Source organism: Onychostoma macrolepis, chromosome 01 (assembly GCF_012432095.1).
Source record: "Onychostoma macrolepis isolate SWU-2019 chromosome 01, ASM1243209v1, whole genome shotgun sequence".
NCBI classification, from domain to species: Eukaryota; Metazoa; Chordata; class Actinopteri; order Cypriniformes; family Cyprinidae; genus Onychostoma; species Onychostoma macrolepis.
In genome coordinates, this window is record NC_081155.1 from 33,206,795 (window position 1) to 33,219,586 (window position 12,792).

General features: G+C 41.1%; 1 protein-coding gene across 1 annotated transcript; it reads right to left on the bottom strand.

The window, feature by feature from the left end:
• Positions 1-3,353: 3,353 nt before the first annotated feature.
• Positions 3,354-5,421, bottom strand: LOC131549669 (zona pellucida sperm-binding protein 4-like). The gene is made up of 8 exons (XM_058792047.1): positions 4,826-5,421; positions 4,561-4,748; positions 4,393-4,490; positions 4,164-4,321; positions 3,898-4,090; positions 3,683-3,830; positions 3,533-3,605; positions 3,354-3,459 (listed from the first exon to the last, which is right to left on the bottom strand). The coding sequence occupies exons 1-8, from the start codon at positions 5,397-5,399 to the stop codon at positions 3,383-3,385; spliced, it is 1,509 nt and encodes a 502-aa protein (XP_058648030.1). The 5' UTR covers positions 5,400-5,421; the 3' UTR covers positions 3,354-3,382.
• Between the last annotated feature and the right edge of the window lie 7,371 nt (positions 5,422-12,792).

The window sequence follows — 12,792 nt, forward strand, 5'->3', positions numbered from 1 at the left end:
GTTACCAGTCTGTGCCCATCATCTGCCATTTCCAGCACTTAATCAAGCCACTATTCTTTAATACATGACATTTTTTCACATGTCATTGCATTGGTTCTTGATTTGAGCCATTTCGTCCACAACCATTGAAGTATTCGGTTTCTACAATGACTCGTTTGGCGCACATCATACTCTATGAAACCTGTAAACCTCTAAAACTAACTATAGCGATATCAACTCGCTAGCAGTTTGCCCTAGCGTTGCAATTCGCTTTTACTAGAATTCAATCAAATGGCTTTTGAAACTAACTTTTGCATGTGCACGGCCCGTTTCTTCTGCGCAGCTGTGGCGGAAGTGCACGGCTTAAAGGGAACATTGGTCAAGTCAGGTCAAGTCACCTTTATTTATATAGCGCTTTTAACAATACAGATTGTGTCAAAGCACTTAACAGTATCAAATTAGAGGATAGAGTGTCAGTAATGTATAATGATAAGATTAAACACTCAATTTTCAGTTAAAGGCATTTCATTATTGAATTCAGAGATGTCATTGTCTAGCTCAGTTTAAATATTATCTGTGCAATCAAATCGACGATAATCGCTAGAAATTAATTAAGTGTCCCCAACGGAGCAAGCCAGAGGCGACAGCGGCAAGGAACCAAAACTCCCTCTGTGACAGAATGGAGAAAAAAAAAAAAACACCTTGGGAGAAACCAGGCTCAGTCGGGGGGCCAGTTCTCCTCTGACCAGACGAAACCCGCAGTTCAAAAGTTTATATTTCCATTTTAGTTTTGTTGCAATTTCTAACAATAGTATTATGTAGTTAGGTATTATATTTTAGTTAGTTATATTTTATAAAGGCGGGGGAAGCGCAGAGGACTAAGAGCTAAGCTAAGGCTAACACCACACCGGCTCTCTTTACCCAGCATTTTCCTTGCCAATGTACGGTCGCTAGTGAACAAAATGGAGGAGATTCGACTCAGCATCACACACAGCAAGAAACTTTTGAACTGTAACGTCCTAATCTTCACGGAAACCTGGTTAAACAGCGGAACACCGGACACCGCTATTGAGCTAGCGGACGACACCACGGTGATTGGCCTCATCAGTAACAACGATGAGACTGCCTATAGGGAGGAGATCCAGCACCTGGCCACATGGTGCACTGAAAATAACCTGCTCCTCAACGCCACCAAAACGAAGGAGCTCATCGTGGACTTCAGGAAGGAGTCAAGAGGCACACACGACACCATCCACATCAATGGAATGGCTGTTGAGCGTGTCTCCAGTTTCAAGTTCCTGGGGATCCACATCTCGGCGGACATGTTGTGGAAAACCAACACCTCCAGCCTGGTCAAGAAGGCTCACCAGTGCCTCTTCTTTCTGAGGACACGGAGGAAGAATCAGCTCTCCTCGGCAATCCTGGTGAACTTCTATCGCTGCGCAATAGAAAGCATCCTGACCAACTGCGTCACAGTATGGTATGGGAGCTGCTCTGTTGCGGAGCGCAAGGCACTGCAGCGGGTGGTGAAAACTGCCCAGCGCATCACAGGGACTCCACTACCTGCCATCGAACATATCCAGAGGAAACGCTGTCTGCATCGAGCTCGCAGCATCCTTAAGGACTCCTCTCACCCAGCCCACAGACTGTTTTCTCTCCTGCCCTCCGGCAGGCGTTTCAGGTGCCTCCGGACCAGGACCAGCAGATTAAAGAACAGTTTCTCTAACTCTAACCCCCGTTGAGCCACTTCCTCATATATTGTTAACTCTTCTCTCCTACCTCACATCGGCCTTATTTGCACTACTGAATGTAAATTTTTATTACAGTAACAACTGTTTACTTTTGTATCTTGCACTACCATACCTAAATTGGATTATGCTCATTTGCACTGCCGACTGTTGTTTACATTAGCATTTTGCACCGTATGTCTAATTGTAATATGCAATCACTTCCACTGCACTTTTACACCTTGTTTATAGTAATAGCCATCTGTATATATATTATATTGATAGTACACATCACCTGTAAATTCTGTTTATAGTAATAACCATCTTTCTATATACATTTATTCAGTACATATCCTTGTCCTGCACTTACTCAACCATTGTATATCCTGCACTTGCTGCTATTGCACTTCTGGTTAGACCTAAACTGCATTTCGTTGCCCTGTACCTGTACTTGTGTAATGACAATAAAGTTGAATCTAATCTTTTTTAGTTTTATTGCATTTAATCGAGGTCTCCGCTGACGATCAGGGATGTAGACATCATCTCTTGGTGCTGATCCACCATCTGATCGGATACAGACTGAGAAACAGAATAGGAAAGAAACAGACAAATATTAGCATAGATGCCATTCTACTTACGATGTAACGAGTACATTGTGTGTTATGGGGAGTGTTCCCGGTTGATCTAATAAATGCAGCCTAACAATCCTTTAATGGATTTGAATAATAGGAGCGTATTAGTGTGTTGTGTTAGCCAGGCTAAAGAGATGGGTCTTTAATCTAGATTTAAACTGACCGAGTGTGTCTGCCTCCCGAACAGTGTTAGGTAGATTGTTCCAGAGTTTGGGTGCTGAATAGGAAAAGGATCTGCCGCCCGCAGTCGATTTTGATATTCTAGGTATTATCAAACGGCCAGAGTTTTGAGAACGCATTGGACGTGGAGGACTATAATGTGATAAGAGCTCACTCAAGTACTGAGGAGCTAAACCATTCAGGGCTTTAGAAGTAGTTAACAATATTTTAAAATCTATCTGATGTTTGATAGGGAGCCAGTGCAGTGTTGACAGAACCGGGCTAATATGGTCATATTTCCTGGTTCTAGTAAGGACTCTAGCTGCTGCATTTTGGACTAACTGTAGTTTGTTGATCAAGCGTGCAGAACAACCACCCAATAAAGCATTACAATAATCTAACCTTGAGGTCATAAACGCATGAATTAACATTTCTGCATTTGACGTTGAGAGCATTGGTCGCAATTTAGATATGCTTTTGAGAAAAAAAAAGACAGAATCCGTCAAGTGTTAGGTCATTGGTCATGATGGACCATCACTGCACACCAGCCAGGAAGCAGGAATGGTGTTAACACTGGCCAGAGAAATCCATATAGCACTCTGTCATAGCCTTTAATTTCATAAGGCATTTTGACGATTTGAGTGGTGGGTCCTAGGTCTGCCATTGGAGCTTAAGCAGTTGGCCAAATTAAGTTTTGCAGATGCTCAGCTTTAGCAAGAGGTCACTTTGTTAGTCAGAATGTGAGCCCTTACTAAAGCAAACAGAGCTCCAGTTTAGTAGAGTGTCCCTTTAAACCAAACTATAAACAGTGTTTGAGACTCCGCTAACAAAAGCCAGAGAAACAAGAATCTTGAAGTTACATGCAGTTTATTATAATCACTGAATTCACATGACCAGAGTAATTTCTCCACTAGAAACCACTGTCTGTCCACTTGAGATGGTCTTGGCATGAGTATCTCTCCCTGCAGGAGAAGTTAGTAAAAGCGTGAGGGACATATCAAAAACTCATTTCATCAAGTTACAGCAAGTACTCACTCTTCCTGGTGCAGCTTTGCTCACAGGAGCCAGAAGAGGGATGACACACCGCTGTACTGCAGTGGATGAAGATCTGAGAGGGGAAAAGAGTTAAGCCATAGAATTCATTTAAGAATTAAGTGTAATATTAAGGGTTCAGGTAGAGCATACAGTTTCCTGCAGAGGAGACAGTAAGGCTGGGTCTACAAATGTGAACATCTTCACAACAAAGCGCTTATAGTGGGTTGGGAACTGAAGACCAGATGATCCAGTCACTGGAACCAGTGTGGTCAGATAACGGTCATCCTGGTAAGGGCATCTGAAAAGGAAAGAGGTTAGAAAGGGTCTCCCAGCAGACTAACTGGATAAAGATTGGCATTACACACCCATCGATCAGAAGGTCCCACTGGGGGAGACTGAGTGGACTGGGGGTTGAAGTCGCCCAACAGTGTCCCAGCATCAGGAAAATGTTGGGGTCAGTCCTCTCCATAATGTGCACCTCAACAGACACAGGCTCTCGCAGAACCTTTGTGACAGGATAATCAACGTCACTGTAGTAGGACGTGTAGGCCTCATCCCCTGAGGAACAACACTGGGGTTTAACCAGACTCAAGTTTGAAAGGCTTTAGGAAGACACTGGACAAAACCTTACCTTCAGCACAGCCTTTGGTGACACATTGGCCATTGGCCAGTCTGAGCTCCACCCTGAGAGGTCCAGGAGCAGCTACTGGTGGAGGTGGAGGAACAGAGTTGACCTCCACAACCAGAGCTTCAACAGAGGTTCCAGAGTACCTACACTGGAAGAGAAGCCTGGACAACAGACGGTGAGCTTGTAGCATTTATCAGGGATTAAAGTTCACTCCAAGTCAAAGATCACTTACTCAAAATGACTGTCCCTTGTGATGGCACCAAACGGTCCAATCCCTACTTCATATGAGGAGGTCATTCTGTTCTCATACACAACATATCCACTATCCTCCTGTGAATAGGAACAGTGTTAGCATCCAATCCATCATAAGCAAAGCAGAACACCAGAAGCAGCTGCTCACCATCATGCTCGTGCCACATGCGGTCACAGGGAACTGGTATATAGCAAAAGAAGGGGTGGACTCCACAGGACCGCAAGGTGGATCATTTCCACCCAGTAGACGAACCGAATCCAGACTCAGTCGAGGCAGAGTAATGTCTCTAGACACCACTACTACAAACTGACCATCTCTAATACACTGGACAGTCACTGGAACAAGAGGTACAAGAGAAGGTTAATTCTGAGAATCTGTTTAACAGCAACAGAATAAGATTAAGAACACTTACCTGCTCTCCCATAGTAACACTGCTGTCCGTTAAAGCAGCAGTTGATAGCGTCACACTCAGCACCACTGATCCCAGGTTGTCCACATTGGATCTGCTCATAATCAGCTGCAGCACATTTGTCAAGGGGCTCTGCCTGCGCCACTGGCTTCTGAAGCTGAAACTGCTGAGGAAACCGCTGGTCAGTTTGTTGAACTAGCTTCTGAAACCGCTGGTCAGTTTGCTGTTGAACTGGCTTCTGAAACCGCTGGTCAGTTTGTTGAACTAGCTTCTGAAACCGCCGGTCAGTTTGCTGTTGAACTGGCTTCTGAAACCGCTGGTCAGTTTGTTGAACTAGCTTCTGAAACCGCTGGTCAGTTTGCTGTTGAACTGGCATTTGCTGCTGAACTGGCTTCTGAAACCGCTGGTCAGTTTGCTGTTGAACTGGCGTTTGCTGCTGAACTGGCTTCTGAAACCGCTGGTCAGTTTGCTGGAACATCAGAGCTTGAGGGTTCTGGGGCAGATCACTCCATTGAGGAACAGCATGACAGAAAGCACAAACCGCCAAAATCTGAACCAAGCACCAACTACCAGCCATTGTTCAATAGCTAATCACAAAGTGGAGAAGCTGCCCTTTGGTCTTTTTGTACTCTACAGATTTCAGCTAATTAATGATAGCTCCTCCTCTTCATTAACTGTAATGATTCCCCAGACTTGCACAAGTGGGAGTTTATATATCATTGGTTCTCAAAATTCAAGTCTTCTTTCTTATTTTGAACATGGATATAGACATAAACTTAAGCTGAATTCAGAAAATCTTACTAACATTACCATTTCTGTCATATAATTATTTATGGAAGAACTAGTATGGTAGCATGCACTCCCGATTCAGCCTTGGCCTTATCCTCTGTACTATACTGGTTGAATAGAATTGACACTTTAACAGTGGGGAATGAAACTGGGGGAATGAAATGCACTATACAATTAAAAGAACTTGACTTCACTTTCAAAATCACTCAACTTTTGAAACTTTGGAGCTAAACTCTGCAGGACGCTGGCCCACCAGGAACAAGTTTGGTGATCCCTGATCTAGGATTTGGCTTTGTTTGGGTGTGCAGACCGATCTGTGTATTACATCGGTTCCTTATGTTTTTGAAACTCTCTCGAGGTGCTTTGAATCAAAGCAATATAGAAATCCTGGCCAAGACACATCCGGGAAAAATGGTTGGAAACGAATGCAACAGGTGCACCAGCTTTAATTGCTTTTGGCGCTCGGGATAAAAAAGGGTCTTTGTCCTAGCTTTCTAAAACCAGTTTGGAAATTCTTGAATTAAAAGTTACTATGATAATCTAAATATTTTATGTGTCTAGCTCCGCATTTAATCTGACTCCAATTTCAAGCGATCATTAAATTTAGGCAATATTCTTAATTAAAAACTGATCACAGATATCAGTTGTATATTGTGATTATTCTGGAAATCCCATACTTTCAAATCTTCGTTCATTAGGGACCAGGTATCGCACATGATTTACACTTTGGCCGATTTTAGTGAATCCATGGACACAAACTTGTCAGTTCTGAACTTATTCAGAGGATGCAGAGTGATTATAATACATTTAAGTGAGCTGCGCCTGCATACTCATAACAAAAAGTGTATTTTCTCCTATAACCACGAGAGCTACACCGTGTTAAGCCAGTGACAGACAGAAATCCAAAGTCCCTCATGGTGTTCCCCATGGTTCATCCATTGGTGTGCATGGAGTGAATTTATTTCCTTATAAAATTAATTCTGAGGCCAAAACTCAGGAACTCTCGCAAAGACAGATGCCATGCAATGAAACCATAAAACTAATCTGTAGAAGAGATCTCCAAAGAGAACAAACAACACCGCCCTGAACAAACTTATCTCCTTGATCATTTACCACCCCCTTCTCCCCCCTGCCCTCTCTGCCTCTCCTCCCTCACTCTTCTTCCCCAAAAAGCAAGGATATCCACATGCCCCATGTGTTATACTGTATCTTGTGAATATACTGTTTTTCCCCTTCATGTTTGGTATCTGTGTGATTGGTAAATTGGTCTAAATTTTACAGAAGTCACCTATATTATGAATTGAATTCTGTACTTCTGTTGTGGGCGGTCTCCTTTCAAAATATGATAAACATAGCTCTATACCAGGTGTGACCATTTGAGCACCTCAAGGGTGTAGGTTTGTTTCTGACATTGGTGGGGACATAGTCAAGTCACTTTTATTTATATAGCGCTTTTAACAATACAGATTGTGTCAAAGCACTTAACAGTATTGGAGGATAGAGTGTCAGTGATGTACAATGATAAGATTAAACACTCAATTTTCAGTTAAAGGCATTTCATTATTGAATTCAGAGATGTCATTGTCTAGCTCAGTTTAGTTTAAATAGTATCTGTGCAATCAAATCGACGATAATCGCTAGAAATTAATTAAGTGTCCCCAACTGAGCAAGCCAGAGGCGACAGCGGCAAGGAACCAAAACTCCCTCTGTGACAGAATGGAGAAAAAAAAACCTTGTGAGAAACCAGGCTCAGTCGGGGGGCCAGTTCACCTCTGACCAGACGAAACCTGCAGTTCAATTCCAACCGCAGCCATGTCAGATTCTGTAAAGGGCTTAATAATTTATTATTTAAAAAATAATTAAAAAAACCCTAAAAATAATGTATTTATTAATTTTTCATATTTTAAATGTATAAATGTATTATATTTCTATTTTTATATTGTTGCAATTTCTAACAATAATAGTATTATGTAGTTAGGTTTTTTATTATATATTTTATTTATTTATTATATTTTTTAGTTATTTTGTTATATTTTTAGTTTTATTGTATTTTAGTCTAGGTCTTCACTGGGGATATGTCTCTGGGGCTCATCTAGGTGTCCTGGTCTCCTCTGACGATCAGGGCTGTAGACTAGAGGGTGACACGGGAGTGGATTTTCAAACCTCTCCCGTCCCACTCCCACAAAAAAAAAAATCTCGTCCCGTCCCAATCCCACGAAAAAACTGGGGGATAATCCCATCCTGTTCCAGTCCCGGAAGAATGACTCCCATTCCCTCCCACTCCCGTGTTGTGTTTTTCTTTTCTTTTTTTTGTACAGCAAAAATACAGTACAGATCACAGCGTGCCCGCCTTAGTTGAATAAAACTCCAAAATGTAGTTTTTTGTTATTATATTGAACTGAAAGCCAGCTTAAACAATGCACAGTGTGCATTGCACACACATTAAATTTCATGTAAATCATCCATGCTAACACACGTTTTCTATTTGAATTTTTTTGTTTTCATTTGAAAGTAGACATTTCACTATAGATATATTTTTCATAGACAGAGTTTCGAAGTTTCTCGCTCAAGTTCATAGAGACCGAGATGGCAGAAAGCGCATCCTGTTTGCTTTAATTACTTTACAGAAGCGCAACGTTTCATTGTTATTCTGAGTGCACACAAATAAACGTAGAGTCTTTACAGATTCGAAAGATGTATTAGGCTACTTTTATCTGTATGACCAAAAATTACGGAGATTTTAAGAGCAAGCGAGCGCACCGGCGCCTGTCCTGCAGCGAGCACGCTATTCAGCTTCCACTCTTCACACAAACACTTCAATGGCGCACATTTCTCTAGGTTAACAAAATATTGAACGGCCATGTAAAGTTGCTACTACATACATCTTTCGGATGAAAAGCCTTATTTGAGGTCGATGAATGATAGGTGAGCGTTTGGATGTCCTGCCCGAGTGTATTACCACATAGACCAGCCGTTAACAATCTGTCCGTCACGGACTGCGTCATTCACTTAACCAGCCACACCAAAGCAAACAGGAGGAGAGCATAAAGATACAGGGCAACTAGAATTGAGTTCAGAATTAAAATATACAGTTTATAGTTTATTTATATAAAAGGTATATTTGTGTATAAAGTTGGGTATCATTACTATTCCCGGTCCCGCCCACTCCCGCTGACACTAGGCTTGTTTGAGATGAGCAAAATCTGCGCAGAACCGATCACCGGTGATCACCGCGAGATGCATGCTGTTTAGAAAAGTGTCCGAGTTATGTCCGCCTTGCTGTGTCGGATTGAGCAGTCGTGCGCAGTTGCTCTCCACCGACTGCGCTGATCAAAAGCATGATGGGAAACGCCTGACTGACGACATAGCTTAATGCTCATTGGTTCAGACAACCGTGATGCTGCATTCTCTTCTAAATTGTTTTATTTTTTAAATCTGATTTCATGCTATTATATATTTAAATTGTGCATGAAAATTCCCAAACACTATGACGATCTCTACGTGTGAGATATGTGATTGTTGTCATATTTTCTATAAAAATCTAAAATACATGTTTGAATTAAAATAAAAATGTTCGCCCCTCGCTGCAGCGGCCTACTCTGGCCTACATTTCAGGCGAGGCGCATCTCAAACAAGCCTATTTTTTACTGTCCCGTCTCAATCACGTGATTTGTAGCGATTTAGTTTCCCATCCCGCGGGATTCCCGAAAAAATGTCAGCCTCTACTGTAGACATCATCTCCCGGCGCCGATACACCATCTGATCAGAAAAAACAGAATAAGAAAGAAACAGACAAATATTAGCATAGATGTCATTCTTCTTACGATGTAACGAGTATATCCAGGGCTTAATTTGTGCCAGAACAAGCCGGATCCGGACCCGGCACCTCATTTTGTCGGATCCCCCTCCTCACGCACCAATATGAAATAAGTTTGTGCTGACCTATAGTGTGCATATATGAAAAATCCGCCATAATGACCGTGCTTGCGGCACATCTACATTTGAAATAAAGAACCTGAGCGCGCAAAAGACGTGACATGTGAACTTCTCTGCTCTCACAAGACATGCACGGTTCCAATAGCCTATACGCGTGCATTTTCTTTCTCAACTGTTCACATTTACTTAAGAAAAAACCTGGATATTCGCCAGGACGGCCATTTTTGCGTAATTTTGTGTGTATTTGGCCACTTAGGCTCAACAACAAACTACGAAAAATAACTCAATATGATACTTGCTAGTCAGCTTTGGATGTGACTGTGAGAGCTCAGCCTTGAGACGCCTCTGGAGCGCGCGAGTACCGATTAGCTTAAAAAGACGTGCATTTTTGTGACGATGCAACAATGACCCGATTGTATGGAGCGAATTTTGTGCCAATATTCATCAAACAAATCCAGTGTTTTACAAATAAACACAATCTGCTTTGCAAAGAAAAACTCGACTTTCAAACAAACGCAAAGTGATTTGCAAATACAAAACTCTATTTGAGAGAAAATGCAGAGGTATGGACAAATATATGTATTGTGTGTTGCAACTGTGAGACTCCTTTGCCTTTTTATGAGGAAACTTGGCTTGATTTTCTCACAAATGCCTGTTGGCAGATTTTCTCACAAATGCGTGCAGGCTGATTTTCTCACACATGCAATTGAGCAACTTTCTTTTCCAAAAACAGGAGATGGCGCTGTCAGTTCATTTACACTGGTCTCCCAAGACCCGAAACACCTCTTTACCTTTTCAGACCAGTATGAGTGGGGAACAGGTGAGTTTCTGTCTTACTATCTCTATAATTAACCATTTAGATGTTTTCAAAAAGAGGATAAGAGGTACGGAGAATGGATAAGTTTTTATAGGGAAAGACTGCCTAGTTAAATGTTTAGCCATGTCACTCCTGATTTTTGAACTAATCAATCATGTTAACAGTTTTACAGCACTTGTTGTGAATTTCACTGACACTGTGGTAGTATCGCTTTTTGAAAACATCTAAATGGTTAATTATAGAGATAGTAAGACAGAAACTCACCTGTTCCCCACTCATACTGGTCTGAAAAGGTAAAGGAGTGTTTCGGGTCTCGGGAGACCAGTGTAAATGAACTGACAGCGCCATCTGCTGTTTTTGGATAAGAAAGTTGCTCAATTGCAGGTGTGAGAAAATCTGCCCGCACGCGTTTGTGAGAAAATTAGCCTGCACGCGTTTGTGAGAAAATCAAGCCAAGTTTCCTCATAAAAAGGCAAATGAGTCTCACAGTTGTAACACACAATACATATATTTGTCCATACCTCTGCATTTTCTCTCAAATAGAGTTTTGTATTTGCAAATCACTTTGGTTTTGTTTGAAAGTCGAGTTTTTCTTTACAAAGCAGATTGTGTTTATTTGCAAAACACTGGATTTGTTTGATGAATACTGGCACAAAATTCGCTCCATACCGGTTCTGGTTGATCTAATTAATGCAGCCTAAAAATCCTTTAACGGATTTGAATAATAGAAGCGTATTAGTGTGTCATGTGTACGCCAGGTTAAAGATATGGAAGAGATGTGTCTTTAATCTAGATTTAAACTGACAGAGTGTGTCTGCCTCCCGAACAGTGTTGGGTAGATTGTTCCAGAGTTTGGGTGCTAAATAGGAAAAGGATCTGCCACCCGCAGTTGATTTTGATATTCTAGGTATTATCAAACGGCCAGAGTTTTGAGAACGCATTGGACGTGGAGGACTATAATGTGATAAGAGCTCACTCAAGTACTGAGGAGCTAAACCATTCAGGGCTTTATAAGTAATTAGCAAGATTTTAAAATCTATCTGATGTTTGATAGGGAGCCAGAGCAGTGTTGACAGAACCGGGCTAATATGGTCATATTTCCTGGTTCTAGTAAGGACTCTAGCTGCTGCATTTTGGACTAACTGTAGTTTGTTGATCAAGCGTGCAGAACAACCACCCAATAAAGCATTACAATAATCTAATCTTGAGGTCATAAATGCATGAATTAACATTTCTGCATTTTACGTTGAAACAGGTCTCAATAGTCGACACAAACCCAAACACAAACAGTTGAACACAAACCCAACACAAACAGTTGAACATCATTAATTTAAAGTTAAAGACTGTCTGCGGCGACTCAGGACGCATGCTCCAAATCCTGCTGCACCACAGAGTGCCACTTACATAGTTTACCATAAAATCCACATTATATGTGTCCCAAATTATTGTTAATGTTCATAATGACTTTATCCTAGGCTTGGAAGATTGTGTATCTTTCCGCACAACGTTTGTCTTTCTGTCTGTATATAATAATAGCCATAGGTCACGCTCTCTTTCTTTGCTCTGTTTTGTCAAACGCCGTACTTCAAACTCATCAATGCACCTTTGTTAATTCCTGAAGTGGGCTTTTATATTTACTGTTTTAGACTGCTGTCTTGAATTGGGTGCAATCCCTGTGAGTTGTTCTAAATGCTGCGCTGCTCTCCTCGTCCGGTGTGCGACTATTCCACCCTTGTATTAAATGCACGTCCTTAAAAGGGCGCAGTTTTCTAACGTATTTACTTTAACTTCTTAGGTATATGTCAATGGTATGACCTTTCAGATGCGTCTGAAATTACAAAAACATATACATATATTTAATTGTTTGATCAAAATTATCACCAGGGACAGTTTGGTAGTCGCTGGATATTGGTAGGGACACGTCCCTTGCGTCCCCCCCTAATTCTACGCCCCTGCAGTTAATAAATTTAGGGGGCAATTACTTTTTCACGTAGTCCCAGGCAGGTTTGGATAGCTTTTTTCCCTTAATAAATGAAATCATTATTTTAAAACCGCATTCTGTATTTACTCGGGCTATCTTTGTGTAATATTAAAATTAGTTTGATGATCTGAATCATTCAAGTGTGACAAATATGCAAAAAATTTAAAACCACTGTGTGTGTGTGTATATATATATATATATATATATATATATATACTGGGTTTTCCCATTATATACAATGCACCTATAAACTGTATCTAATTTGCATATCAATTTGTTTTTGGGGCAACATGTAATGAAAAAAGAATGGGAGTAATTACATAATAATATCTAATATTTCATAGGAATACTAATATTTCCTGGTGACCTCTACAGTGGACATGTATGAAATCAATGTCCTGTTTCGTAACAGAAAGGCATATTTTTATTTGAAACACCATAACATGA